Source organism: Scleropages formosus, chromosome 1, assembly GCF_900964775.1.
Source record: "Scleropages formosus chromosome 1, fSclFor1.1, whole genome shotgun sequence".
NCBI classification, from domain to species: Eukaryota; Metazoa; Chordata; class Actinopteri; order Osteoglossiformes; family Osteoglossidae; genus Scleropages; species Scleropages formosus.
Window position 1 is genome coordinate 24,603,794 of NC_041806.1, and position 27,823 is coordinate 24,631,616.

General features: G+C 46.2%; 1 protein-coding gene across 3 annotated transcripts; it reads right to left on the reverse strand.

Moving 5' to 3' along the window:
• LOC108933064 (OX-2 membrane glycoprotein) lies at window positions 1-26,944 on the reverse strand. Of its 3 annotated transcripts, XR_001966037.1 has the most exons (8): window positions 25,246-25,312; window positions 22,725-22,800; window positions 22,032-22,352; window positions 20,863-21,192; window positions 18,666-18,950; window positions 17,811-17,912; window positions 10,748-11,366; window positions 1-59 (listed from the first exon to the last, which is right to left on the reverse strand). XR_001966037.1 is itself a non-coding variant. In XM_018749879.1 (7 exons), the coding sequence occupies exons 2-7, from the start codon at window positions 22,792-22,794 to the stop codon at window positions 11,362-11,364; spliced, it is 1,113 nt and encodes a 370-aa protein (XP_018605395.1). In that variant the 5' UTR covers window positions 22,795-22,800; window positions 26,878-26,944; the 3' UTR covers window positions 9,948-11,361. The 3 variants fall into 3 exon arrangements, 2 of the variants coding, with proteins under 2 accessions (XP_018605395.1, XP_018605394.1); XM_018749879.1 differs by lacking the exons at window positions 1-59; window positions 25,246-25,312 and adding an exon at window positions 26,878-26,944 and having other exon boundaries at window positions 9,948-11,366; XM_018749878.1 differs by lacking the exon at window positions 1-59 and having other exon boundaries at window positions 9,948-11,366.
• Between the last annotated feature and the right edge of the window lie 879 nt (window positions 26,945-27,823).

The following is a 27,823-nucleotide window of genomic DNA, read 5'->3' on the forward strand; positions in this document are numbered from 1 at the left end:
AGTTTGCCGTTTAGAGTTTTGCTCTCCATTTGGACATTGAAACAGTTTTGCAACCCTGTCTGGAAAAACAAGACAATAAAAAACAACTTTCAGGTAGTCGATCTTTATGTAGGGAAAGTGCCTGAAAGGCCCCCAATAAAGGACTACATGATAACCCTAACAAATACTATATAAAATCAAATTTCATCTAACTTTAAAGTGATGTTTTAAGTAAAACTCATTCATGTTGTGCCTGCTTGCAGGGAACTATTTCTATGTTGTAAATACAGTACTAACTGATTGTGCTGTTTTTAAATGCATTTCTTAAAAATGACATAAATGCAGTGAAGCTATGACATATTGCAGCATATATGGAGTGTTTTTTTAACACAACGTAATTGTCACTCTCTCCTCCGTGAACCGCCACCTTATCGTGGTGGAGGGGTTTGAGTGCCTGAATGAGTCCAGGAGCTATGTTGTCTGGGGCTACATGCCCCTGGTAGGGTCTCCCATGGCAGACAGGTCCTGGATGACAGACGAGACAAAGCGCGGTTCAAAAACCCCTTATGATGAAAAAATCAAGGCGTCCGTTTACCCCGCCCGGTATGGGGTCACCGGGGCCCCACCCTGGAGCCAGGCCTGGGGGGGGGGCTCGCATGCGAGCGCCTGGTGGCCAGGTCTATGCCCACGGGGCCTGGCCGGGCTCAGCCCGAAGCCACAACGTGGAGCCGCTCTTCGGTGGGCTCACCACCTGCCGGAGAAACCGTAAGGGGCCGGTGCATTGTGATTTGGGTGGCGGTCGGGGCCGAGTGCCCGGCCGACCCAAACCTCGGGCGCCAACTCTGGTTTTTGGGACTTGGAATGTCACCTCACTGGCGGGGAAGGAGCCTGAGCTGGTGCGGGAAGTTGAGAGATACCGTCTAGATATAGTCGGGCTCACTTCCACTCACAGCTTGGGTTCTGGAACCACTCTACTCGATCGAGGGTGGACTCTCCACTATTCTGGCGTTGCCCAAGGTGAGAGGCGGCGGGCTGGTGTGGGCTTATTAATAGCCCCCCAGTTCAGCCGCCATGTGTTGGAGTCTACCCCGGTGAATGAGAGGGTCATCTCCCTGCACCTTCGGGTCAGGGAACGGTCTCTCACTGTCGTTTGTGCTTATGCGCCTAGCGGCAGTGTAGAGTACCTGGCCTTTTTAGAGTCCCTGGGGAGCGTGCTGGAAAGCGCTCCTACTGGGGACTCTGTCATTCTACTGGGGGACTTTAACGCCCACGTGGGCAGCGACAGTGATACCTGGAGGGGCGTGATTGGGAGGAACGGCCTCCCTGATCTGAACCCGAGCGGTGAGTTGTTATTGGATTTCTGTGCTAGTCGCGGTTTATCCATAACGAACACCATGTTCATGCATAAGGGTGTCCACCAGTGCACTTGGCACCAGGACACCCTAGGTCGGAGGTCGATGATCGACTTTGTAGTCGTTTCTTCTGACCTTCGGCCATATGTCTTGGACACTCGGGTGAAGAGAGGGGCTGAGCTGTCAACTGATCACCACCTGGTGGTGAGTTGGATTCGATGGCGGGGGAAAAAGCTGGACAGACCTGGCAGGCCCAAACGCATAGTGAGGGTCTGTTGGGAACGTTTGGCGGAGGCCCCTGTCAGAGATGTCTTCAACTCCCACCTCCGACAGAGTTTCAACCAGGTCCCGAGGGAGGTGGGGGACATTGAGTCTGAATGGACTATGTTCCGCTCCTCCATTGTCGGGGCGGCGGTTCGGAGCTGCGGCCATAAGGTCTCCGGCGCCTGTCGCGGCGGCAATCCCCGAACACGGTGGTGGACACCGGAAGTAAGGGATGCCGTCAAGCTGAAGAAGGAGTTCTATCGGGCCTGGCTGGCTCATGGGACTCCTGAAGCAGCTGACAGGTACCGACGGGCCAAACGGAGCGCGGCTCTGGCAGTCGCCGCGGCAAAAACTCGGGCTTGGGAGGAGTTCGGTGAGGCCATGGAGGAAGACTTTCGGTCGGCCTCAAAGAGATTCTGGCAAACCGTCCGGCGACTCAGAGGGGGGAAGCGGTGTTCCACGAACACTGTTTACAGTGGAAGTGGTGCGCTGCTGACCTCAGCTGAGGATGTCCTCGGGCGGTGGAAGGAGTACTTTGAGGATCTCCTCAATCCCTCCGACACGCCTTCCGTAGAGGAAGCTGAGGCTGGGGACTCGGAGGGGGACTCGTCCATTACCCTGGCTGAAGTTGCTGAGGTAGTCAAAAAACTCCTCAGTGGCAAGGCTCCGGGGGTGGATGAGATCCGCCCCGAGTTTCTCAAGTCTCTGGATGTTGTGGGGCTGTCTTGGCTGACACGCCTCTGCAGCATCGCGTGGAGTTCGGGAACGGTGCCTCTGGACTGGCAGACCGGGGTGGTGGTCCCTCTTTTTAAGAAGGGGGACCGGAGATTGTGTTCCAACTACAGGGGGATCACACTCCTTAGCCTCCCTGGGAAAGTCTATGCCAGGGTACTGGAAAGGAGAATCCGACCGATAGTCGAACCTCGGATTCAGGAGGAGCAATGCGGTTTTCGCCCTGGCCGTGGAACACTGGACCAGCTCTATACCCTCACTAGGGTGTTGGAGGGTTCGTGGGAGTTTGCCCAACCAGTCCATATGTGTTTTGTGGACCTGGAGAAGGCATTCGACCGTGTCCCTCGTGGCATCCTGTGGGGGGTGCTTCGGGATTATGGGGTTCGGGGCTCGTTGCTACGGGCTGTTCGTTCCCTGTATGACCGGAGCAGGAGCTTGGTTCGCATTGCCGGCAGTAAGTCAGACCTTTTCCCGGTGCATGTTGGACTCCGCCAGGGCTGCCCTTTGTCACCGATTCTGTTCATTATTTTTATGGACAGAATTTCTAGGCGCAGTCAGGGAACGGAGGGTGTCTGTTTTGGTGGCCGCGAGATCTCGTCTCTGCTTTTTGCGGACGATGTGGTCCTGTTGGCTTCATCAATTCAAGACTTGCAGCGTGCACTGGGGAGGTTTGCAGCCGAGTGCGAAGCGGTGGGGATGAGAATCAGCACCTCCAAATCCAAGACCATGGTCCTCAGTCGGAAAAAGGTGGATTGCCCCCTCTGGGTTAGGGGGGAGCTCCTCCCTCAAGTAGAGGAGTTTAAGTATCTTGGGGTCTTGTTCACAAGTGAGGGAAAAATGGAGCGGCAGGTCGACAGACGGATCGGTGCGGCGTCCACAGTAATGCGGTCATTGTACCGGTCTGTTGTGGTGAAGAGGGAGCTGAGTCGTAAGGCGAAGCTCTCAATTTACCGGTCAATCTACGTTCCTACCCTCACCTATGATCATGAACTCTGGATCATGACCGAAAGAATGAGATCGCGGATACAAGCGGCAGAAATGAGTTTCCTCCGCAGAGTGGCTGGGCGCACCCTTAGGGATAGGGTGAGGAGCTCAGTCACCCGGGAGGAGCTCGGAGTAGAGCCGCTGCTCCTCCGCATCGAGAGGAGCCAGTTGAGGTGGCTCGGGCATCTGTTCCGGATGCCTCCTGGACACCTCCCTGGGGAGGTGTTCCGGGCTTGTCCCACTGGGAGGAGGCCTCGGGGCAGACCCAGGACACGTTGGAGAGACTATGTCTCCCGGCTGGCCTGGGAACGCCTTGGGGTTCCCCCAGAGGAACTGGAGGAGGTGTGCGGGGAGAGGGAGGTCTGGAGTACTCTGCTCGGACTGCTGCCCCCGCGACCCGGCCCCGGATAAAAGCGGAGGAAGATGGATGGATGGATAATTGTCACTCCCTCCTCGGTGCAACGAGGATCACCTGCGGTGGATCAGGGGACAACCGTATAAAAGGGCAGTCCAGAGTTCATTCACATGCGGAACCTTGTTCAGCCTGTAGTGTTTTTGGGGTTTCAAGACGCTTCATATTTAAGCTCCGACACAGACATTTCTTTAATACTGCTTTATTATGGGGGGGGGGGGCGGTGGTGCAGTGGTGTAGTGGGTTGGACCACAGTCCTGCTGTCCGGTGGGTCTGGGGTTCGAGTCCCGCTTGGGGTACCTTGCAACGGACTGGCGTCCCGTCCTGGGTGTGTCCCCTCCCCCTCCGGCCTTACGCCCTGTGTTGCCGGGTAGGCTCCGGTTCCCCACGACCCTGTATGGGACAAGCGGTTCTGAAAATGTGTGTGTGTGTGTGTGTGTGTGTATGCTTTATTATGTGGGCGCCGCCATGTTAGTTTTTTCATTATACCAGAACGAGGCAATATAAGAGAAGAACCTCCCACTACAACCCCCTTATTATACACACACACACATTTTCAGAACCGCTTGTCCCTTACAGGGTCACGGGGAACCGGAGCCTACCCGGCAACACAGGGCGTAAGGCCAGAGGGGGAAGGGGACACACCCAGGACGGGACGCCAGTCCGCCGCAAGGCACCCCAAGTGGGACTCGAACCCCAGACCCACCGGAGAGCAGGACTGCGGGCCGACCCACTGCGCCACCGCACCCCTATCCTTATTATACAACGAAAATAAATATCACATTAAACAAGGTTACTTACAAACTTGAAAAGATCTTTCAACTGGAATATACAACTGCAAGGTCCATCAATAATATCCCTCAGCATAATGATGCTTTCACAAAAAGTATGTACAAGCTTACTCTCCCCCAAGTTACACTGCTAAATGAAAAGCATGAAAATAAACTAAGATACGTAACATAAGACAGCAAGACTTTGTGCCCTTTTATGTCTTCACATTGGAACAGAAGTATTTTAAGAAATTGTCAGTGAAGTTACCTAGGGGCAGCCTGCCTTACTCATATTGAGATGTGTTCTTTTCCTTTATTGATATCTTGCTGGTTTCTTAACGGTACGGCCAGATCGTGTACGGATAACATCAGGGTGATTTCCCACCTCGGTTTCGGTAACCGGGCACTCTTGCATGGTATCATCAGTGATCTGGGGTGTGTCACTTTGTGATGTGGTTGAACTTGGTGGTGAATGCGTTTCTCTCAAGTGTCTCCTGCTTCAACTTATGGAAGCGCCGCTGGAAGTCTCAACAACATATGACGTTGGTTCTGAGCATTGAGTTATGACTTTTCCAGGAATCCAGGTTTTTGTAGAATTGTGCAGGACCCTCACTTCTTGGCCTTGGTACAGTGGTGGAAGTGGATCTTTCCTGGCATGGGCATCATACTGGTGCTTCATCGTCTCATTTCTTTGCATGAGCCTGTGTTTGACATTGTCATCCGCGTCTCCTTTTCGTGATGGCAGAAGGGTGGCAATAGTTCTGCCAAACAGCATTTCTGCAGGGGACAGGAGTTTACTGTCAACTGGAGTGGCGCTAATGTTGAGAAGAGCCTGTGATATGCTTTCTTGGGCTTTTATGCATTTTTTAATGCATGATATCACGGTTTGGACTTGGCGCTCAATAAAACCATTGGATTGGGGATAGTGGGGTGACGATGTTGTATGTGTTATACCCCATTCTTTGCAGAAGTTAGTGAATTCTGTTACTGAGTATTGTGGGCCGTTGTCAGATCTTATTTGGTCAGGCCTTCCGAGCATGCCACATAACTCTTTGAAAACGTTTGTGACAGACTTGGATGTCACTGGACTTTGTAGCTCCTTTACAAATGGATACTTTGAGTAATAATCCGCAATGATGATGAACTGCCTTCCTTTAATCTCAAAAAGGTCCATCCCAATAGTCTGCCATGCCTTCAGCGGCACCTCGTTCACGATCATTGGCTCTTTCCTGTTTTGGACTTGATCCTCTTGACAGAATTGATATGCCTTTACAGTCCTCTCGATATCCCTCCTCATGTTTGGCCAGTAGACAGAATCCCTTGCAAGCAGTCTTGTCTTCTCGATACCAAGATGGCTCCTGTGAAGCTGTGTAAGGATGTCATGCCTCATTCTTTCTGGAATGATGACTTGCTTTCCTTTAAAGAGAATGCCATTATCAATGCCAATTGTGTCTCGATATGGCCAAAATATTCTCAGATCCCTGGGTAGCTCTATGAGTTTCTCAGGCCATCCCTCGTAAACCACCTCAGCTAGTGCATTGAGGACGGGGCATCGTCGAGTCTCGACCTTCAACTTGTTTTGTTTCTCGAGGCTGAAGTTTATGAGGTCAAAGGTGATTGGGCGGACGGTTGGTTCTATCTCCACAGCGGTGTTGTCCTCTGGGTTTGGCAGTCGTGATAGCGTGTCAGTCAGAACCATCTGATGCCCTGGCTTATATGTGACGGTGAAGTCATATCCTTGGATTCAGAGGAACATGCACTGCAGTCTTGGTGGGACTGTTATTATTGGTTTCTCGCAGATCATCTCCAAGGGCTTATGATCTGTGTTGATGTAGAAATGCCGGCCATAGAGGTAAGTATGGAACCTCTCTATTCCATGCACAAGCGCAAGCATTTCCTGTTCGATGTTGCTATAATTTGCTTGAGTAGGAGTTAGAGTCTTTGACGCGAATGCCACTGGGTGCCTGTTTTGTAAGAGTGCCGCACCCAGTCCTTTCAGCGAGGCGTCAACTTCAAGTGTTACTGAAGTCATGGTGTCAAAGTATGCCATATTAGAATGCTCTGATATTGCATCTTTGAGAATATCGTAGACTCGTTGGTGATCTTCTGACCAGTCGTATGGCGTTTCCTTTTTCAGTAACTCATGCAGGCTTGCAGATTTCTGGCTCAAGTTTGGTATGAAAGAACCCATGTATGTCAATAGTCCTAGAAAGCGTTGGCGATCTTCCTTGTCCTGTGGGCTAGGTATGTTTTTTATATCTTTTACCTTATCTGGGTCTGGTGAGATTCCATTTTCGCTGTAAACATTCCTGAAGAATGTAATTTGTCTCTGCTTAATGAAGCATTTGTCCGAGTTGAACACCAGTACTGTCTCCTTCGCCCTTTCAAGGAGTGACAATAGGCATTTGTCATGCTCTTCTTATGTCTTGCCAAATACGCAAATGTTGTCTGCAATTCCAACACACCCTTCCAGGCCCTCCAAGATTTCATCCATGCGCTGCTGGAATATGTCTTGGCTTATGTTGAGGCCAAAAGGTAGGCGTGTGAAGCAATAACACCCTAGGGGTGTGCGGAATATAGTAAGCGCCTGTGATTGTTCATCGAGTTGTATACTCCAGTACCCAGCTTTAGCATCGAGCTTGCTGAACCACCTTGCCCCATGGAATTCAGGATTTGTCATATCCATCGGTTTCAGGACCTGTGTCAGTTCAATATCGCCATACATCTGTCAGAATGTACGGAGTGGGAGTGCATTCCCGTGTGCACCCGGATCTATTTTTATTTTCATGAGTTTTGACTTGTTGCAGCGAGGATATTTGATTTTAATTGTTGTATAAGCTTCATCTCGGGTGTGAACCTCTGTGCTGTATATGTCTGTGCTATGAAACGCCTCCAACATTTTCTCAGCTTTGCCAATTTTTATCGGCGGTTTATCTGGGCCTTCAGTACCCTGGCTGCTCCTTTAACCGCCTTAACCTCCTCTAAGGCAGCATGGCTGCCCTGGCCAGAAGAGGCACAACGAGCCTTTGAGGGTCTGAAACGTTGGTTCACCTTGGGCCCTATCCTCTGTCACCCGGATCCGGACAAGCCGTTCATGGTGGAGGTGGATGCCTCAGAGGCTGGGGTAGGGGCCGTGCTCTCCCAACTACAGGGTGATCCTCCCAAACTATACCCTTGTGCGTTTTTCTCCAAAAAGATGTCCCAGGCAGAAAGGAACTATGACACTGGGAACCGGGAGCTCTTGGCTGTGAAGTTGGCCTTGGAGGAGTGGAGATACTGACTCGAGGGGGCCCAACACCCGCTTGTCATCCTCACAGACCATAAAAATCTTGAATACCTGCAGATGGCAAGATGGCTCAACTCCCGAAAAGCCAGGTGGGCCCTCTTTTTCACGCGTTTCAATTTCACCGTAACCTACCGACTGGGCAGTAAAAACACCAAGGCTGAAGCCCATCCCGCATATACAAGTGGGAACCCGCCGATTGAGACCCAGGTTTTATCCTGCCCCGGACCTGCGTCGTGGCTTCCGTCCAATGGGACTTCGTGCAAGATCTCACCCAAGCCCAGACAACCAAGCCTGAACCTCCAGGTAAGCCTGCCAAGAAGCAATACGTGCCCCCACAGATGAGAGCCACTGTCCTGCGGTGGGTCCACGACCATCCCGCAGCAGGTCACCCCGGGTTCGGTAAGACCCAGACACTCCTGCAGAAACACTTCTGGTGGCCGTCGTTGGTGGAGGACACGCAGGACTATGTCCGGGCATGCAGGGTCTGTGCGCAAGCAAGGCCATCGAACCAACGACCTACTGGGCTCCTGGAACCTTTGCCAGTACCTAATCGCCCCTGGTCACACATCGCTCTGGACTTCTTGGTAGACCTACCCAACTCCGATGGTAAGATCACTGTCATGACCGTTAACCGCTTCTCTAAGGCCTGCCGATTGGTACCCCTCCCTAAACTCCCCACAGCACTGGAGACAGCAGAACTCCTGTTTCTCCATGTTTTCCGTCTCTTTTGACTACCTGAAGACATCGTGTCGGACCAGGGACCACAATTTACCTCCCAACTCTGGAAGGTCTTTTGGCGTAAGTTGGGGGTGTCCGTGAGTTCAACTTCGAGGTACCATCCGCAGGCAAACGGGCAGGTTGAACGGCTGCAGCAGGACATTGGCCGGTTCCTGCGCAGTTATTGCTCCAAGCAACCACGACAATGGGCGTGTTATTTATCATGGGCCGAGTACACCCATATTTCCCTGACTCATGTTTCCACAGGATGTTCCCCGTTCCAGTGTGTGTTGGGCTATCAGCCTCCTTTGTTTCCGTAGCAGACCAGCCCCAGCAACATCATCCCAACTGTGCACGCTTGGTATTGGGCCAGCACGAAGGTGTGGGAGACCATCCGATGACATCTCCTCCACAGCCAGGCCCAAGTAAGCAACAGGCCGATCGCTGGAGACGCCCTCTCTCCGTCTTGCCAGGACAGCAGGTGTGGATATCCACCAGGGGTCTACGGGGGGCGTATCTATAAAAAAAACTAAGTCCTCGATACACTGGTCCCTTTAAGGTCCTATGTCGCGTAACTCTGATCTTCTACCGCCTCCAGCTGCCACAGCATTTGAGGATCTACCTGACGTTCCATGCCTCCTTTCTTAAGCCATGCACCGCGTCCCTGCACCAGCTGCAGCTGGACTTCCCGCCTCCGCTTCCTTTGCAAGATGGTGGGGTGCCTATGCGGTCCAGGCGCTGTTGGATTCTCATCGGCGAGGTGGGGTTCTCCAGTATCTGGTAGACTGGGAGGGCTATGGGCCGGAGGAATGCGTTGGGTGGCCACCCGTGATGTACTGAACCTGAACCTGCTCCGTGCCTTCCGTAGGGACCATCTGGACTGTCCCCCGCCCAGGCCCCAGGGCCGTCTGCCTGGTTGTCGCAGGGCGGCTGGAGCCGCTTTTGGGGACGGGGGGTACTGTCACACACTCCTCGGCGCAACGAAAATCACCTGCGGCGGATCAGGGTACGATCGCATAAAAGGGTGGTCCAGAGTTCATTCACACGCGAAACCTTGTTCACCCTTGCTCTTCGCTCTAGTGTGTGCTTCCTGATTACCTACCTCACCTGTTCCTCTCATCCTCAACCCTGTTCTCCCTTCGCTGTTCCTTTCCTTCTCTCGACCCCACGGCTTCCACGATCTCCTGCTCGTCTCGCAGTTTACAGCTTTTGGATTGTCCCTCTGGTTACGTTTTTACATCGGCGACCCTTGAATTGTTTTTTGACCACGGTTTTTGGATTCTCCTTTGGATTCCGACACTCTGCACTTGGGTCCGAAGGCTTCCTTCCAGTGCACCAGCATGACAGTAATGGATAAACATTGTTATTGTTATTATCTGTAACATTCATCAATTTAACATGTAGCAATATGGTATAGAAAATGTCAGGAACACAGAAATTGAATGTTTTATTAAGTTATTATGCAATTTTATTTAGTATAATCTCATGCAGGGGCTGTCTTAACTGACACAGCAGTAACAGCAAAAGAAGAACTTGATTACGAGAAAATCACATGGTGTATCAGCAGCACCACCCTAGTATAAAATGTGTGGTCAGTCCAACATCAAGTTATAAACACTGTTTCGTGTCACTATAACCAGCTTTTCAGTGATAAATTAAGACCCCTGCCATAAAATGTGATACATTTCACTTGTAGTGTGGGATCTGTTAATATAATTTAATTACACCATTTTTACATTAATGCACGAGCCTTGCCCTAAAAATCACAGAATTGAAGTACTTCTGCTAAGAAGTCAAGAAATTTTAAATAGTAATACACCTCTAATATCTTTGAATTATTTCAGAGACAAAGGCAGGAGTTTGGGGTTACAAAGTAGAGATCTATGTTCCACTATTACTGTGACCCTTGTACCTGTGATTTCTTGTGTTCCAAAACAGCTGTGACTTTTGTGTCATGATGGAGAGAGTCATATTACAAAAGGAAGTTGTGGTGAAAAAGCAACCACAGATTAGACAGTACTGACAAAAAAGACTTGTGGGGTGTGTTAAAACAACTTGGTTGTCGAAAAATGACAGTGACTCAACTGCACTTAACAATAACAACAACAACAATAGACACAAAGTAGACAATGACAATGCACAGACTTTACAATCTTTAAATTACATGTAGAGCAGGATCATCTGATGAAGAATTTCAGATGACAACAACCTGCTTCATGGGTAATAGCAGTAACTGTTTTGGGACTCGAACCTGCAAATGATGCGTGTATTGACGAGACCAGCAGCTTTGCCACTGCCTGCGCAACACACCTGGTCTGCCAAAACATTTCCGCTTTAGGCAAGTCAACCCCACCAATTTTCAGCATTTCTTGAAGGTGAAGGAGCCCCACTAAGGGAGTGATGATCCAATATGAACAGGTCTCGGTGGGTCCTGGACCAGTACAAGTATCACTTCAGCAACCCAAAACAAAGTCTCAGTGACAAATCTCCAGCCACAGTATAATAAAATGGTACTACTTTGAGCAAAGCACTGTATCATGATGGATCTTTCACCATAATATCCAGCTTGTCAAAAGCAGAATACATAGCTTACTAGAATTATCTTGCTTCTTCCATTATTCATTGAGAACCACATCAGTACCTGTCTTGTCTGAAGTCATATAATACCATTCCATTGATTACAGCATAGCTTATTCTTCCTCCACCTTGCGTGATATCCATGGACTTGTCCTTTACAGCTTAGTACTTTTTCTGAGGAACCATGAAAACGTTGGTCCGCAGTGCCAATGATTCTCCGAAACGTCATCAGCGTGGGACAGATGGAACTTGGCTTTTTCACCGTTTAACTAACCTTGGCTCCAGCGATCAGTCTGTAGGGAGACAGAGAAGTAAGAGATCAACTCCAAAACCTCAGATATCATCTTGACAAAATTATGTTGAAGGTCACTGAACTTCCATCTAAAATTTCACAGCCACGTAAATAGCTGTAATGATTAAATATATTGTCATGTTCCTACTGGCAACTCGTCACAGTAAAAGCTCCTCGCCTCTGCGACCCCTGCTGTCCAGCTGGCTATTTACTTCCACACCACCATCCTCATTGGGTACTCATCAAGTCCTGTGCCAGCAGTTCAGTCTTTTTTCTGGTGCCAGCCATATCACCGTAGAATGAACAAGCCATCCCGTAACATAAGCAGGAAAAGTGAATAGCATCCATCCATCCATCCATTCATCTTCAATAACTGCTTGTCCTGAACAGTGTCTTAGTGGTCTGGAGCCTATCCCTGAAACATTGCGCTGAGAGGGGTACACCCTGTGCGGGACATCAGTCCATTGCAAGCACACACAGTGACTCACCCATTCACACACTATGGGCAACTTAGAGTCACCAATCCACCTGAACTGCATGTCTTTGGACTGTGGGAAGAAACTGGGACACCCAGAGGGAACCCACAAAGATTTTGGGGGAATGGGCAAGTTTCAGCACAGTTTGAGTGGGGGTCATACCTACAGCAGCGCTACAACAGATGGGAACTATGCAAGGAAAAATATTTTTACAACTTTAACTCAAAATAATGTGAATGACAACAAAACTTTTTGTCAAGGCTAAGGCCTGATCATCATTGTTCTTCTCTGTGCTACTCAAGTTTTCATATACAGTAGTCCCCCTTATCTGCGGGTTCGCTTTCCGTGGTTTCGGTTAGGCCTACCCGCGGTCAACTGCGATCTGAAAATATTAAATGAAAAATTCATAACTTTTAAATTGCACGCCATTCTGAATAGCGTGATGAAATATCGTGCCGTCGCGCCTGGGGCGTGAATCATCCCTTTGTCCAGCATATCCACGCTGTATATGCTACCCGCTTGTTTGTCACGGTATCGCAGTGCTTGTGCTCAAGTAACCCTTTTTTTCCAGTACAGGAAAAAACATAGTGTATATATAGGGTTGGTACTATCCGCAGTTTCAGGCATCCGCTAGGGGTCTTGGAACATATGCTTTATAATGTTACTCAGCAGCTCTTAAGTTCCTGAAATAAAGACTTGAGAATTCACCAGAAATAATGAGCGATTACTTGAATACCCTTAAAATGTCATCAACACATATTTTTTGGGGAAATCGTATTGCGCATGAATCTCTCACAATGAATACTGTTCTTCAGCTTAAACCATACGGTCCTGTGACTCAGGATGACCAAAACCAAACATTAATTTCAGACTCACTTCCATACACATCCACCCATCTATTCAGTCTTATTTCTGTGAGTGAATAGAGACTGAGAAATATTTCTATTTTCGCGCAAACAACAACAGAAGGAGTTATTGTTTTAGATAAAAGACATAAGAGACATTCCCTGACAGCACACATGTGTTTTGTAACCTAGAGAGCTGTCTTAGTAATACATGGATTCCAGGATTTTTTAATTTAGAAACACGACATGGGGTCAAGAGGAACTTATTTTAGGAGTCAGCGCATTTGGCCTGATTCCCCTGCTTTCATTTCACAGCAGGATTCAAACGAAAATACACAGGGAAAACGTGTACAGAATGTGTACACTTTTAAATTATTTTATTCAATTTATTTTTAATTCTGAAAAAGTGTGAGATACATTGTGGAACTTGTTTAAATAATGGTTTGCATAATGGTTTCCTACAGTTGCCTTCATGTCAATGTCACATGTGAGCAGGAATGGGTTAGCTGTTGGGAGAGTGGTTGGGCCATGGGTGAGGATAATGACTATGGGTGACGATTATGGTCACAGGTGAGGATAATCCCTATGAGTGAGGAGAATGACTATGGGTGAGGATAATGACTATGGGTGAGGATAATGATCATGGGTGAGGATTATGGTCATAGGTGAGGATAATGACTATGGGTAAGAATTATGGTCACAGGTGAGGATAATAACCATGGGTGAGAATAATGTGATAATGTAACAGCTCATAGCCCTTACTTCTCATATTGTACCACATAGATGTACCATTTAAAAACTAATAACACATCTTAATTTCATTGGATGTTCAGAGATGACTGATGGGCTTCAAAACCTTTGCAGTGGAATTGCGTGTTCTGTCATGCACTGTGAGACAGGAAATGGTCACTTCCTCCCACTTCCTGTTGCACAGAGAACAAGGAGTCTCCAGAGGCTCTGAAATTTTAGTGATTAAAAGAAATCTAATCTGATAAATCACAGGCCTGGAAATGAATTCGAGTTCCTTAAGCACTATTATTATATTTCAGTATTCCCTTCAAAATGGAAAATATTCAGCCTGATGCTTTTCAGTCGTGACATGAAAAAGGATTCCACAGAGCTAGACGACCACGTCACAGTATCTTATGCGCCCAAATCACTACGGTGCACTAGAGCATCGTTATCTGGGTGTCAACATCACTGCAGACTTCTGCATTACACTACAGTATTGACTTTTTCGAGGGTGTCAGGCACACAGCAAACATACACTTTATCAAACATTACTCAGCTCATCTGAATTACAAACAAATCATGGTACAGAAATTGTGCCAATTGCATATGTTTATATATAATTCATCCAGAAATAAGGTTTCTATGACTATAACTCATCCTGCATCTAATAGATGCCCCAAAGGCACTAGTTTAAAGGAGCATATTACTGGAACTCACTGTGTTTGGTTTACTGGCAGTCATTGAGGCCTCGTGGATTAAAGAGCTCACAGTGAGTTCTGCACTTTTTATCTAACCCTTAAAACCTTATGATTGACAGAGGGATGGACTTTGGTGTGCACTGTTATTCTTTGCCTCAATCCGGATTTGCCACCCGTCTGTGTGGTCAACCGCAAACATCTGGATTGGTGGACCTACATTCCTCTGGAGGAACCTTTTGCTGGGGAAAACAGTCTGGGGGCCCATCCTACACAGACCAAAACTAAACGTAGTAAAGAAGAGACTGTTGGTAACCAACTGGCCCTTCAGAAACACACTCTTGAGTTCACAGTGAAATTTAAATTACACACAGCAAAGGAACCTCACTTGCTTTTTCCGGGAGAGAGCTAAGGCTGGAACAACAGGAGACAAACACGATGATCCACGGTCAACACACAGAGGTGCTGGTATAACACAGCTGTAGTGCGAGTCTTATAAAGAAATATTCTTAAGAGTCTCTGACTCTGTCCGTTACCAAAGTACACATTATTGCTTACAGCTGTGGAATGAAATATTTCTAGATTGGAAAACATTCCAAGAATTTCAGACGCTTCTGCAGCGGTCCACACTGTTTGAAGGGAACCTGTAAATTGAATTATGGTCTTTCGTAAGCAGGACTGGGGAAAGTTCTAATGAAATTTACCCACACTGCCGTGTTTGCTTATATTGTATGACACAAGGCCTTAACCACACGATGGTTCTCTGCACACAGAGAATAAAACAGTAATACTTGCAGGCCATATCTCGGTAATACTTTTGAGCAGTAATTCTCAGATCTCAGCACTTCCAGGTGGACTACAAAAAAAACACTAAATATAATACTACATGGGGGGCGCTACGTTTGCTACGACCCCGCTTGGGGCAAGTGGTTTCAGACTGTGTGTGTGTGTGTGTGTGTGTGTGTGTGTGTGTGTGTGTGTGTGTGTGTATAATACCATGTATCAGAGCCTTTTTATTAACATTAATCTCAATATTTGAATTCATATGAATTACACACAAAATAAACACCTTGAAAAATTTGCAAAACGATGCCTTTAAAGTGCATAACAGAGGGCTGCACTGTGACGCCCTTGACATGTTTTCCATTTTTTATAATCACATTTGTTACAATCACTTTTCATTTTAAGGGAACAGAACATACCCACAGGAGCATAGATTACATGGCAAAATAACCTGGTCACAGCTGATCTTCATTCCCTTTCTCCTGACAGCTGGTAGCACAGTATTTAGAGCTGTTGCTTTTGGACCCAAAGGTTGTAGATTTAAAGCCCACTTCCAGCAGTATTACCCTTGAGCATGGTACTTACCCTAAATTGCTCCAATAAAATTACCCAGCTCTATAGATGGGTGAATAATTGTAGGTAGATTAACACTGTAAGTCAATTTGGAGAAAAGCATCAGATGACTGAATAAAGGTAAACATAAGCACTGCTCTGTCTTCCTTGTGGGAAAAGTTAATACTCACCAGCCTTATGTAGGAAGCACTTCCTCAGGCAGAAACAGAAGCACATTAGGATTACAGCTACATTTTAATTTTTGATTTTCAAAATTTATCTAAAAGGTCAAATGAAACTTATTCACGGGCCATCCTTGGCCTGTGGGTCACCATTTCAGGAGCCCTGTTCCAGGGAATAGCAGAGGACTTCTGTTTGGTACTTTAAAAAAAATATAGTGACTTTGAAATCCCACTTTTTCTCCAAAACATATTAAAAGACACAATAACATTACAGTAGTATGTCCGCATCTTGAGGGAAGAAGCTATATCAGTTAAAGAAGTTATGACTCAGCCTGGAGTCACATCTACAAAGTCACGGTTGGGCTGGACACTGCTCTTCCTCTTTACTCAGGAGGAAAAACCCACCACAGCCAGTAAATGATGGACCTGGTGAATCTAAGGCTTTTAGCCAAAGAGTGGTGAAATCTCCGGAATTTTGCTCATGACAGTAACTGCCAATTATTGCTCATCGCCAAGTGTAGCTGATCACTGGCTCGGAGAAGCATGTGATGATGTAGCTAAATCCAGTCATTTGGTGGTTCAGGACATGGTGTGAAGACTGCTTTGAAGATGCAGGTTCAGGAGTATTATTACTGCTCAAGTCTCTCAAACGCAGATGAAAACTCCCCACTCACTAAATCATCTCATTTCACAATGATGTGGTGATCTGAGCTCAGGCTTGAATAACTCCAGATATCCAACAGGTGAAAGACATTTACTGTATAAATCCCACAGAGACATGCACTGTGCTATAGAAGTGATCTCAAGGAGATCTTGAGGATGACTTCCTGGGCTCCTGTGGTAAAAAAGTTTAGCTGCTAGCATGACCCAGCAATAATCCCTAGAGCCCTAACCCCAAACACCGACTCTCATCCACGAGACAGGAAAGGTGGTACAACGCAAACAAAACAGCTCCTGTCGGACGGGCAGGGCAAAGTTCCCTTTCCTGTGTAAACGTACTGCGATTTCCTGCTTCTTAAAATGATGCTTTCAATGTTCCCATGCTTTACAAGCTCTTCTCCTTTCACCACTGGCATGCAAAGTCACTGCTTTGGTTTTGACCTGATGGACCGCAGTAATCTGTCTCCGGTTAAGGCTTTGGCCTCAGACTCCCCACATCGCTTTGCCACGGGACGCTACCACATCTTCAAATGTACTGTTGAGCTGCAAGAAATGTAGATATCTCTTGAGGCTTTAAGCCACAGGAAGTAACACCAGGTGGCTGAAGTCATTACAAGATCATTAGCATCACAACCACTAGTATCAACACAATGGCTGAAAGCGCTTGTCCCGAGCAGGGTTGCAGTGAGCCAGAGCCTAACCCAGCAGCACAGTGCTGGCAGAAGGCAAACCAAGCAGGACTCGAACCCCAGACCCACCAAAGAATAGAATCCAGCCAAGCCCGCTGCACCACTGTGCCTCCTCCTATTATCTAGTCTATATCTATATTTAGTCAGATGAATTAAAGACACTGGATCAGAACAGTCTACACAGATTTTCAATAGGAATGCAGTACATGATGACAGCTTCCAGCCCATTGTCCCACTAACAGTGACACACTGACATGGGTTTCCTTCCTTGCCTTTGGGGGGGCCTTCACAGAAACTGTTTATGAATCCTAGGCAGAGGAGCACAGGAGTTCAAGTACTGTGTTTCGTAGAATTTCTTAAAAAAAAAAAAGTTTTTGGTACGTGGACATATTTCTGCTTCCAGCAGTGAGTGAGCGCTCCTGACTTCTTCAATAACGAATGCTACATCTAATGCTTTAAAGAGTTGACCTATTAGAAAAAACATAATTAATATTAAATTAATTACAATAATGAAATCTAGGTATGTACATTTTTTTGCAGTTCTCACTGCCTTGATCCCAGTCCTGCCTGAAGCATTGAGCACCAAGCACTGAATGAGTTTCGTAGTGTAGTGGTTAGGGCTGCTGCATTTGTACCCAAAATCACAAGTTCAAATCCCAGCTTCAGTACTGTTGAGCAAGGTACTTACCCTAAACTGGTCCTGGAATATCACCCTGCTGTATCACAGGGTAAGCAATTACAGGAACTTAACACTGTAAGTGACTTCAGAGAAAAGCGTCAGGTAAATGAAAGCATTGTTCTGTGTTGTAGGTGGGAGAAGGTAATACTTACCACCCTTATGCAGGAAACACTTCCACAGGCAGAAACAGAGGCACATGAGGATTATGGCTGCTATGCTGGTTATGGCAATGAGGATGGTGAGGGCTTTCCCAACTGCAACAGAAACATCACGAGATGGAGCAGGTCTTTCCAGCAGGAACATGAACACCATGAGAGGACAGTGAAGTTCTCACTGTAATGCAAACACCATGAGATGACAATGATGAAGCCTTTATAGTGACAACAAATACACTGCAATCTATTGACATACGCAGGTACTAACCCATGCCTGTGGGCAGACACACACGAGCTCTCCCTCAGGATTGCCCACTAACCACAATGCAAAGCTCAAAGTTACAGAGCCGAATGTCTTCGATCTGCCTTATTTCTGAATGGGAGATTCACTGCACTAGAATATATTTGTAATAATTTCCTGTCTTGACTGAAAGAATGCACCATTTTGGAAAACACACCCGGTCCATCTTGAAACCGATGTACTTCCTGTTCACTCACTAAATAAATAAATAAATATAAAGGAAATATGTGTAGAAAAGCTGAACTCAGTCATGCCTCAAAAATACATACACTTCCTACAGTAGAAGTTTCGAACCTGTCAGCTCTGGGGCTGCTTACTTTCACAAGAAGTTCTGGAGGCTACTGATATTTACAAGGATGAGATCAGAGAAATGGGGTGAAGTGAACTTGCTAACCATCTGCGTTGAGAGGACAACGCCTACAAGTCTGGAGAAAGCATGGAAAAATTGCCAATCCCAGCACATCTGCAGAAAATTCACTCAGACAAAACAGAGTAATTGTGAAATACTAACTAAAACGGTGAAAGCGAAGGGGTAATGGCGCACCACTCACTCTTGGTATTCATGGAGACCGAGATAGCGGACTCCAGGCCCCTGTGATGGACCAGGCACTTTACCGACTGGTCCCGGAGTATTTCTGTGCGCAGGGACAGTGTGCTCACAACCAGCGTGGTCCCGTCACTCTGTCTGAAGGATGAGATGGCAGGCGGGCCCAGTGTCCTGTTGTCCCCTTCCACGTTCCACACGACTTCAGCGGCTGGCCGGGCCAGCGCTGTGCAGTTTGCTTCAATAACCCCATCGGACACAGTCTTGTGATTCACCTGTGGTCTGGGTAGCACTGGGGAGACAAAAAAAATAATTAAATTAGTATTTTATTCAAGGGACATACACAGGGGCAACTGGTACTGTACTGGTTGGAGCTGCTCCCTTTGGACCCAGCGCTTGTAGATCCAAATCCCCCCTCCATCTCTAGTAACCTTGAGCAAGATACTTACTCAAAACAAACATACTGAAACCGCTTGCCCTAAGCAGGGTTGCGGTGAGCCAGAGCCTAACTTGGCAACACAGGGCGTAAGGCTAGAGGGGAAGGGGACGCCAGTCCATCACAAGGCACCCCAAGCAGGACTTGAACCCCAGACCCACCAGAGAGCAGGCCAAACCCACTGCACCACTGCACCCCCCGTTTACTCTAAACAGCTTCTATTAAAAAAAAAAAAAACAGCAGTAAAGATGGGTAAATCACTGTAAGTTGCTTTGGAGAAAAGCATCAGTACAATAAATCAGTGTAATGTTGCTTGGTAAGGGTAGAAGTACACTAGAGCTGCGGTCGCTACGAATGTATGAGTGATGGTTCCAGAAGAAGTCTGTTTCTGAGAAATTCAACGGAGGTGTCATTGTGTTCCCATTGTGCTAAAGCAGAGATGTGCAGTAAGAGTTCCGCAGAGGGTGCGGCCTGCTTCCAATTCGGTTCTCAGTATTTAATGCTTTTTTGGGAGAACCAGAAACATTTTGGGAAAAGACATATGGTTCCACATATGGAAGGCTGGAGCTTGCAATCTGCTTTGGATTTTAGCACAGAAACCTTAAACCAGATATATGCAAAACGTGACACTGAAATGTTATTTTTTAAATCAAAATTCCAAAACTCATCCAACTATAAAGACTACATCCAAGTAAAATGCCCAAAATAGGGATAAATCTGATCTGGCATCAGTTGTGGTTGTCAGCTCCTGTGAGTAGTAACCGTATGAGGCAAATGAACTATCGCTGACAGTTAAGCCAGCGACGTTGTGCAACGTGAAATGATAAATCACGCAAAACAAGGCGGTCGAACCCCACAACCCCAAGCGCAATTTTATCATTTGCAGTCGCTGTGGAGGTGGCGCTAAGTTGCTGACCCTTTCGGTGTGGACAAACACAACGCTGTCCGGCCCAGACTGAGCAAAATGTGGCTGTTGTTGTGTAACAGTGTGGGCCGCTGCCTGGCTCCAGCGAGACCCCTTCAACAATCAGTGCTTTCACTGGCGCCCTGAACTACAGCAGGCGCTGTACTGCATACACTGCTTCCATTTATTTCACACTCATAGGCACACGGGATCGTTTTGCCTGGTGACAACGGCTGCCTGTTGATAAATATTTTTCATTTCAGAAAATAATAATAATAATAATAAACGTTTAACAGTGTTGCAACTTAACAATAAATTTAAAGCCTGTTTTTTTAACGTTTCCAACTAGAATCCACTGGGACGTAGTCAGTTCTGAGAAGAGCTGTTCTAGGGAAGGCCCAAATCTCAAGAGCAGAACTGGAAGTAATAGCTAATTATAATAATTCCCCTGACCACTTCCACTTTATACAGTGCACTGATTTACGGTAACAGTACGATACTTTGACCCAGGCCATTTCCAGTTGTCACAAAGGACACACCCCCACATGCTCTCTATACAAAGTACTTCCTTACACTTGAAATGAATAGTCATGCCTTTCAAGGCGCAGGAGGGGCTGTAGCCTGTCGCTTCCACACACACACACACACACACACACACACACTTGTTGTTTAATGGATTTCGCTTTTCGTCATTTGACCTGTGTTTCAACACATCCGTCGCCGAGCTTTCTGCCTGGACTCTCCACACAGTACCGCAGTCAAGTGTGTACAGTACCCTAGCCGACAGCCTTCAAACCACATAATGACTGTTATCAGACGTGTGTTATTTTGAAGATTGGTATTTTAATAAAAGTGCCAGTTTACCATAAACAGTGAGGCAGGCTGAGGCGCTCTTGATGCCTTCGGGGTAGGCATGGAATTCGCAGACGTAACAGCCTTCATCCTCCATCCTCACAGGCTTGATAGACAGGTGGGACTCGTCCAGGGTGCGGCTGATACTGACACGGCCACGCAGGGGGTTCAAGACCGTGGGCTCCCCTCGTTTGGCAAAGGAGGCCACGTCACTGAGTTCACCCTGCGCTGCTGCTTTCATCCACAGCACCTGCTGGACCCTCTTGGGGAGTCCATATCGACACGACAGTGTGGCCGCCTTCCCGCTCACTGCTGTCACGTTGCCATTTGAGCTCGGCGTTGCTGAAACCCGCAAACACACACCAGATGAAAACATCCACAGTACACAGAAGGGTCCACACACACACACACTCAGGAATTTATTCGATGAGGTGCCTTCATCCAAAACAACCTCACTGTAGATGCGAAACTTAAAGGAGCTCCAATCCTAGCAGTTAACTCTTAGCACATTCAACAGTAGCAAAGCAATAAGAAATCCCTCCAGACAAAATAAAATACTAATTTATACAAGCCTAACATTTTGCCCCAATTTGCACCATTTTCAAATAGCCTTCGCTCAGCGAACCTACACTCCACACTAGTAAAAACAATGTAAAATGGTCACATAAATTTTCAAACTTCATTGGTATTTTGATCACAAAAACCAGATTTGGCAGCAGAAAACTTAACTTCCACCTTTGGCAGCACACATCAGAAGGGAGCGAAACCTGGACACAATTACTTCTGTTATTGGATTACAGCAGGGGCTCTAGATGGGCTCCAGAAGCAGTGAGAATTGTTTTTATTCATTCTTTTTTTCTGCTCTTCAGGTACCACACACTATAACACTATCAAAACCCCACACTGATTTTGATTTGGTTTCATCCATTTATGTATTGAACACAAAGAAAAGACTCAAACTGCACTTATTGGATACTGGGATATTCGTAGCAAACAGTGCACTAGCATTCAAGAATTGCTAAAAGTACCAGGGGGTTATGGCAGAGTTCAGAAATGATGTGTTCGAATTGTGCAGCCTTTTTAAAACAAAGCTCCCATTTTTGTAAAAATTTCCAGCGCTGCCTTCACCATGGTGCTCTGCGAATACTTGGCCCATGGAAGCCTTCAAACATGAGCCTCACCTGTGAGTGTGAGGCAGGTCTGTCCCTCCTGCATTCCAGTGGGGAACACGTCAAACTGGCACGTGTAGCAGCCCTCGTCTATAGGCCCCGCCCTCCGAATAGTGATGGCGCTGGAGTCGCGGGTTGCGGTCGTCAGGACCACGTGCTCTGGGTCTGTGATGCTGGGTCGCTGCCGGGGTAGGTAAGTGAGGAAGGTGACATTGCGGCCATCCAACCAGCGCACCTGCTTCAGTTTTTCGTCCCTCGTCAGTGTGAGATTGCAGGACAGTGTGACAGGACGATCCACAGGGACCTGCACATGGGGATGGGCGACCACCTTGCCTGGGACACAGAAGTCAGACATCTGATGAACAAGATACACTTAAACTCTCTGTGCAACCCCAAAGTGTGCATTTTGTCTTTGTCTCTCTGTTTAGAGAGCTGGTAGTGTAATCTTTAAAACTGCTATCTCTAGACCCAAAGGTTGTAGGTTTAAATCCCCCCTCCAGCTGTAGTACCCTTGATCAAGCTACTTACCTTATATTGCTCCAGTATGTTACCCAGCTGTATAAATGGGTAAATAACTCTAGGTTGATTAACACTGTAAGTTGCTTTAGAAAAAAGTGTCAGGTAAATTAATAAATTTAATGCAAATGTAGAAGAAACAAGAGGGAGGTGTTTGTACTGCACAGTCCTTAGAGGTCAGAATGATACCTTGTATGGGAGATGCTATCAACAAGGACAACCAGAGCTGGAGGCATTGCTGCAAAGCTGACTTGGACATCTTGGCCTGCAAGGGACAGCAGAGACACACAATGTGTTCAGTGTCTGGCTGCTGACAGAGGAGGAAATGTTGTGAATGTTGCCAAAGATCACTGTCGCCTCCTGTAAATATTGGAGCAGTGAACATGAAACACACACATTTATGACTAAATTAGAGTAGAGTTTAACTACTAATGACTGGTCTAAAGCCATGTGCTTACATCCAATGTAAAGTGGAAGATCAGCAAAGGCTGGAGGGTTGCAAATTCAGATTTTGCCTTAGCTGAAGGACCGAGTATGGACAGCTGCTAGAGCTGCTACCTTTAGACCCAAAGGTTACAGGTTCAAATATTATCTCCACTTGTAGGACCCTTGAATAAGTATTTACTCTTACTTGCTCCAGTAAAACTGCCCAGCTGTACAAATGGGTAAGTGTAGGTAGATTAACATTGTAAGTCACTTTGGAGAAAAGCATCAGCTAAATAAATAAATGCAAATGTAGATCAAAGCTGTTCACTGCTGAGGAGAAAGGCTATTTAATCTTCCTGTGAACCAGTGGTTCTTCCTGGTGGTCTCCATGTAATTATTTTGAGATTTTTCCCAAAATCAGCCTGAGGGCACCTTGGAAGTGCCTGTTTAAGGCTTGAAAAGTTAACCATGTTTACTGCGGTATCATGAAACCATAAAGCACTACTTAGGGCAAAATCCATGCTGGGACAGTTGATAGTTATTCATGAGAAAAACAGCACCAGGTTCCTGGCAGTGTTGCCACATGCTGACAGCATAATCATTCAGGTGTCTAGACAGCAAAGGGGTGGGACTTAAAAAGTACATTTCTCAACACAGAAAAACATGCGATAAAACAACAGCAGGAAATTAACTTTACAGTTAGGAAAAAACACTATTTGCACTTGCGGTTATGTTGGAAGAAGGTGCGGAATCGTCCCAAAAACGGGAAGAAACGCAAACACAATGCAGTTCGGGCTGAAGAAGGGGAGAACATGAGCTCCACACCTGTGAGCCATTTCTCCACAGCAGGGAGACCTCATTAAGCACAACATCTGGAACAGAGGCAGAGCAGCAGCCTGCGAGTTTCAAAAACTCCTGAGCTGCTTTTATGTCTTCTATGAGTCTTTTTAAAGGTTTTTATTACCTTAATTCACACACTGTCCTCAACAGGGCAAATACAGTAAAAGCATTCTTTCTTAACATTCCAAGTATATATTTACACAGTAGTAATGTCAGAGGTATGCATTATTTTGGTGTGTTTCATATTATTATATGTAATATTTTTATAATACGATTGCTAATAATGTTCTTGTACAGTAAAGATAACATGTGATGTACAGGTCTGTATGGGCAGAGTTTAACATTTATTAAATTAGCTGATGCTTTTATCAGCATCTTACAGTGTTGAGGTTACAATTATTGACATATTTATACAGCTGGGTAATTCTACTGGAGCAATTGAGGGTAAGTACCTTGCTTAAGGGTACTACAGCCAGAGGTGAGGCTTAAACCTGCAATCTTTGGGTCCAAAGGCAGTAGCGCCAACCACTACACAGCTGTCTCATACAAGTGGCAAACTGCTGAATGGAAACACAAATTAAGCCTTAAAACACTATTTTGGGTTTTATATTTTTCTGTTTTGCTCAGGCAGTCTAGAGTCACCTGAAACATGAATTTGAATTGTGGGGGGTAGGCGCTGGAGGAAATCCACCCAACCCCAGGGCAAACTGTACACAGACTGAGCTGGCTTTGAACCCATGTCTGTAAGCACAGCCCAGCAGCCTCTCACTATGCCACCCTTGTAGTAATAATAATAATAATAATAATAATAATAATAAATCAGTTCAATGTATTTTATAGAGCGCTCTTCTCACACAGTAGCACATAATAATTACAATTAATATTATACTCCAGCTGTAGTATTAATTACTATAATAATAATAATAACGACACAGGGAGGCGCCAAGCACAAGCATAAAGAAACTGTAAAACTTAAAGTGGGCACAGGGTTAAAAGATTTCAGTAATTAGTATCCCAAACTCCAAGTGCACCTGGGTTTTACTGAAACTGAACCGATGCAGTTTGCCTGGAAAAAAAACCTTGAAAAATTCCGCAAATCAAACGTAGTTTTTAAAGCGGTACAAGAAAACGACGGGAAATAACTGGTGCGCGTTATGCCGCCACGCGCAACGATGGAACTGCCCCGGGGAAAGAATGCGCACTTTGTGCCAAGATGCAATAATCTTCAGACCAGGATTACTAATAATTAGAATTACTAATGTTGTAATAGTGGAATGAAAAGTTACAGCTTTCACTATGATCAATTCACAGCTATTTACATAAATCCTGAGAAGTATGATACGCTACCGCAGTGGGAAGGGGGAAAGGTCCAATAAATAAGAGTGTAGCAGCTCTTTCAGCTCCTGGTAAAAAAGAGGGTAAGTAAGCAGTAAACGGGACTCACCTCCACAAACAATCGGCGGGCAACACGGGAGCGCGCATCCCGGGGAACGATCCCTTCGGGCCGCCGAGCCCGCACCGCTGGAAGCCCCGCCCCCTTTTACCACATTTAACACATTACTGTACAGCGAGTAAAAGCGGTGATGCGTTACAGCAGCAACACCTCCTAATAACATTCCCCCTGTATATAACATTCTATTTTAATTATACCAAATCATTTTTACTGCGGATGATGAATAACAACATGTCTAACCACTTCAGAGCAGTAATTTCCCATGCACAAAAATTCAATTCAGTGTTATTGATTTGTTATATTGTTACACCTCATACTGCATATCAAAATGACCCCCCCATATTTGCGTTGTGTTATATATTGATACGGATTGCATTGAATTGGCCGTTGACTCAATGATGGCGTGAGCGGTTGAACGTTGTCGACCTCTAGCGGACATATTTGTTAATTATTATATCAACCACACACACACGTTATCCGAAACCGCCTGTCCCACGCGGGGGTCGCGGGGAGCCGGAGCCTATCCCGGAGACATTGGACAAGGCTGAAGGGTAGTGGGGGGCGGGTACACCCCTGGACAGGACGCCAGTCCTTCGCAGGGCCACAGCTAGGTACCCAGACACACAGCCGGGCGAAGTTACTGGAGCAATTGCAGGGGGAAGCACTTTGCTCAAGGGCACTACAGCTGGAGAGCGTGCAGTGGAACAGCGGATTTGTCCTGTGCCTACTCTCTAGTGGGTCTGGGGTTTGAGTCCTGCTTGGGGTGCCTTGCCACAGACTGGCATCCCACCCTGCGTGTGTCCCCTCCCCCTCCAGCCCCGCACCCTGCCTCACTGGGCTAGGCTCCGTCTCGCCACGACCCCCGCTTGGGACAAGCAGCCTTAATCAGTGTGTCTGCACTACAGCTGGAGGCAGGGATTGAACTGGAAACCTTTCAAGCCAAAGGTAGCCACTCCAACCACGACACCAGCCACACATTTACAACCACTCTATCAATTATAAAATTGTTTTTATGTTTGCTTCTTCCACAGATAATCCAATGTTTCCATTCAATGTGATAAGGACAGTATCTCCAAAAGGTTACAAGCATGCTTGTAACACAGTCAGCTTTGAGCACCCAGGTAGGTTCCAACATGCAAGGATATGCAATGGTCTCTTTATGGTGTAAATGTTCATGCACCGTAACTTTATGACAACGCCCAGATTCGCCTTTACACATCCGCTACTCCTGTATTGTATATAAATGTTTGTGTACCTTTTTAATAAAAAAAATGTAGGAAGGTGATCAGGATTAGTTTATCCTGAGTTTGTGCACCTACTCATGTGATGAACATCAGTGCATAAAGTGGAAAGAAATAAACTAGGTTTACTTAAGAATCACATGTCTGCAACTATGTCTCTTTCTCCTAATGTGATGCATAAATTGTATTTTCTCTGAGATCTACATCGCTTTGGAGAAAAGCATCTGCTAATGAATAAGTGTAAATGTATCAGTTTTCACCATCCCATACATTGTTCACATGCATTTAAAGCATGTTATGAGGACAAGCCTGGCAAGTGAGTATGAATTCATGAATGCAAACGGAATTAGTTTGTTTGTTTTTCATAGCCAGTTTAACTAACCTTTTGATTCCTGCGTAGGTGCTGAGGGACAAAGGTGAAGATTCTAAAGCACAGTTTGGAAGGCACATCTTCAATGAACTGCAACAAAAAAACAAATAGATGTGATCACACATGATATGCGGTATGTTGATCTCTACATCTGTTCTCATGCTGCACAGCAGGGCTCAGGCTGAAAAGCAGAGAAACTGGAACTTTTAAACGCTAATTTTAGCGGCAGTGATGAAAAACAGGAAGACAATGTGGGCTTCAGCCACAGACATCGAAAATTCTCAGCTCATTTTTCCACTCATCCCTATCAAAATTAAAGTGAAGACAAAAAGACAATCAAACTAAATCACAGCAGCCAGACACAGGGTATAAATATTTTGATGTTCAATAAATCCAATATAAAACAAGCACAGTATTATATATAATTATTGTACATCACTCCACACCAGCTGAAAAAACAGACAGTAAATGTGCTCCACCAGTGATGTCTCTGTACTTATTGGTTTCTTTATTAATATGTATGAATTATGGGTTTGGTCTGAGCGGAAAAGATGCTTCTGTACACTTCACAATTTATTTTGCCATCAGTAAAGACAAGTGATCTAGTTACAGGTACACACATTCAAGTTTTGACACCACCTCCAACATGTTTCCAGATGAGTTATTACACTTTCATCATGTGGCAGTTTATTTCTGAGCACCACACTTTCTTTTCCACTGCTACAGGTTAATCTTCATGTTGTTTCGCAACTCCCGGGGCTTTTGTACAGTGTTTTCTGTTTTTGAGTTTAACCAGTACTTTGTGTCTTCTGCTGAACACTTTGAGGTTTTACTTGCGCACTCTTCTATTTATGCTAATCTTTGACATCTACTTAGATTTAGTTGTTTAGCTGATGCTTTTCTCCTCAGTAATTTATAATGTTCACCCATTTATACAGCTGGGTAAATTTACTGGAGC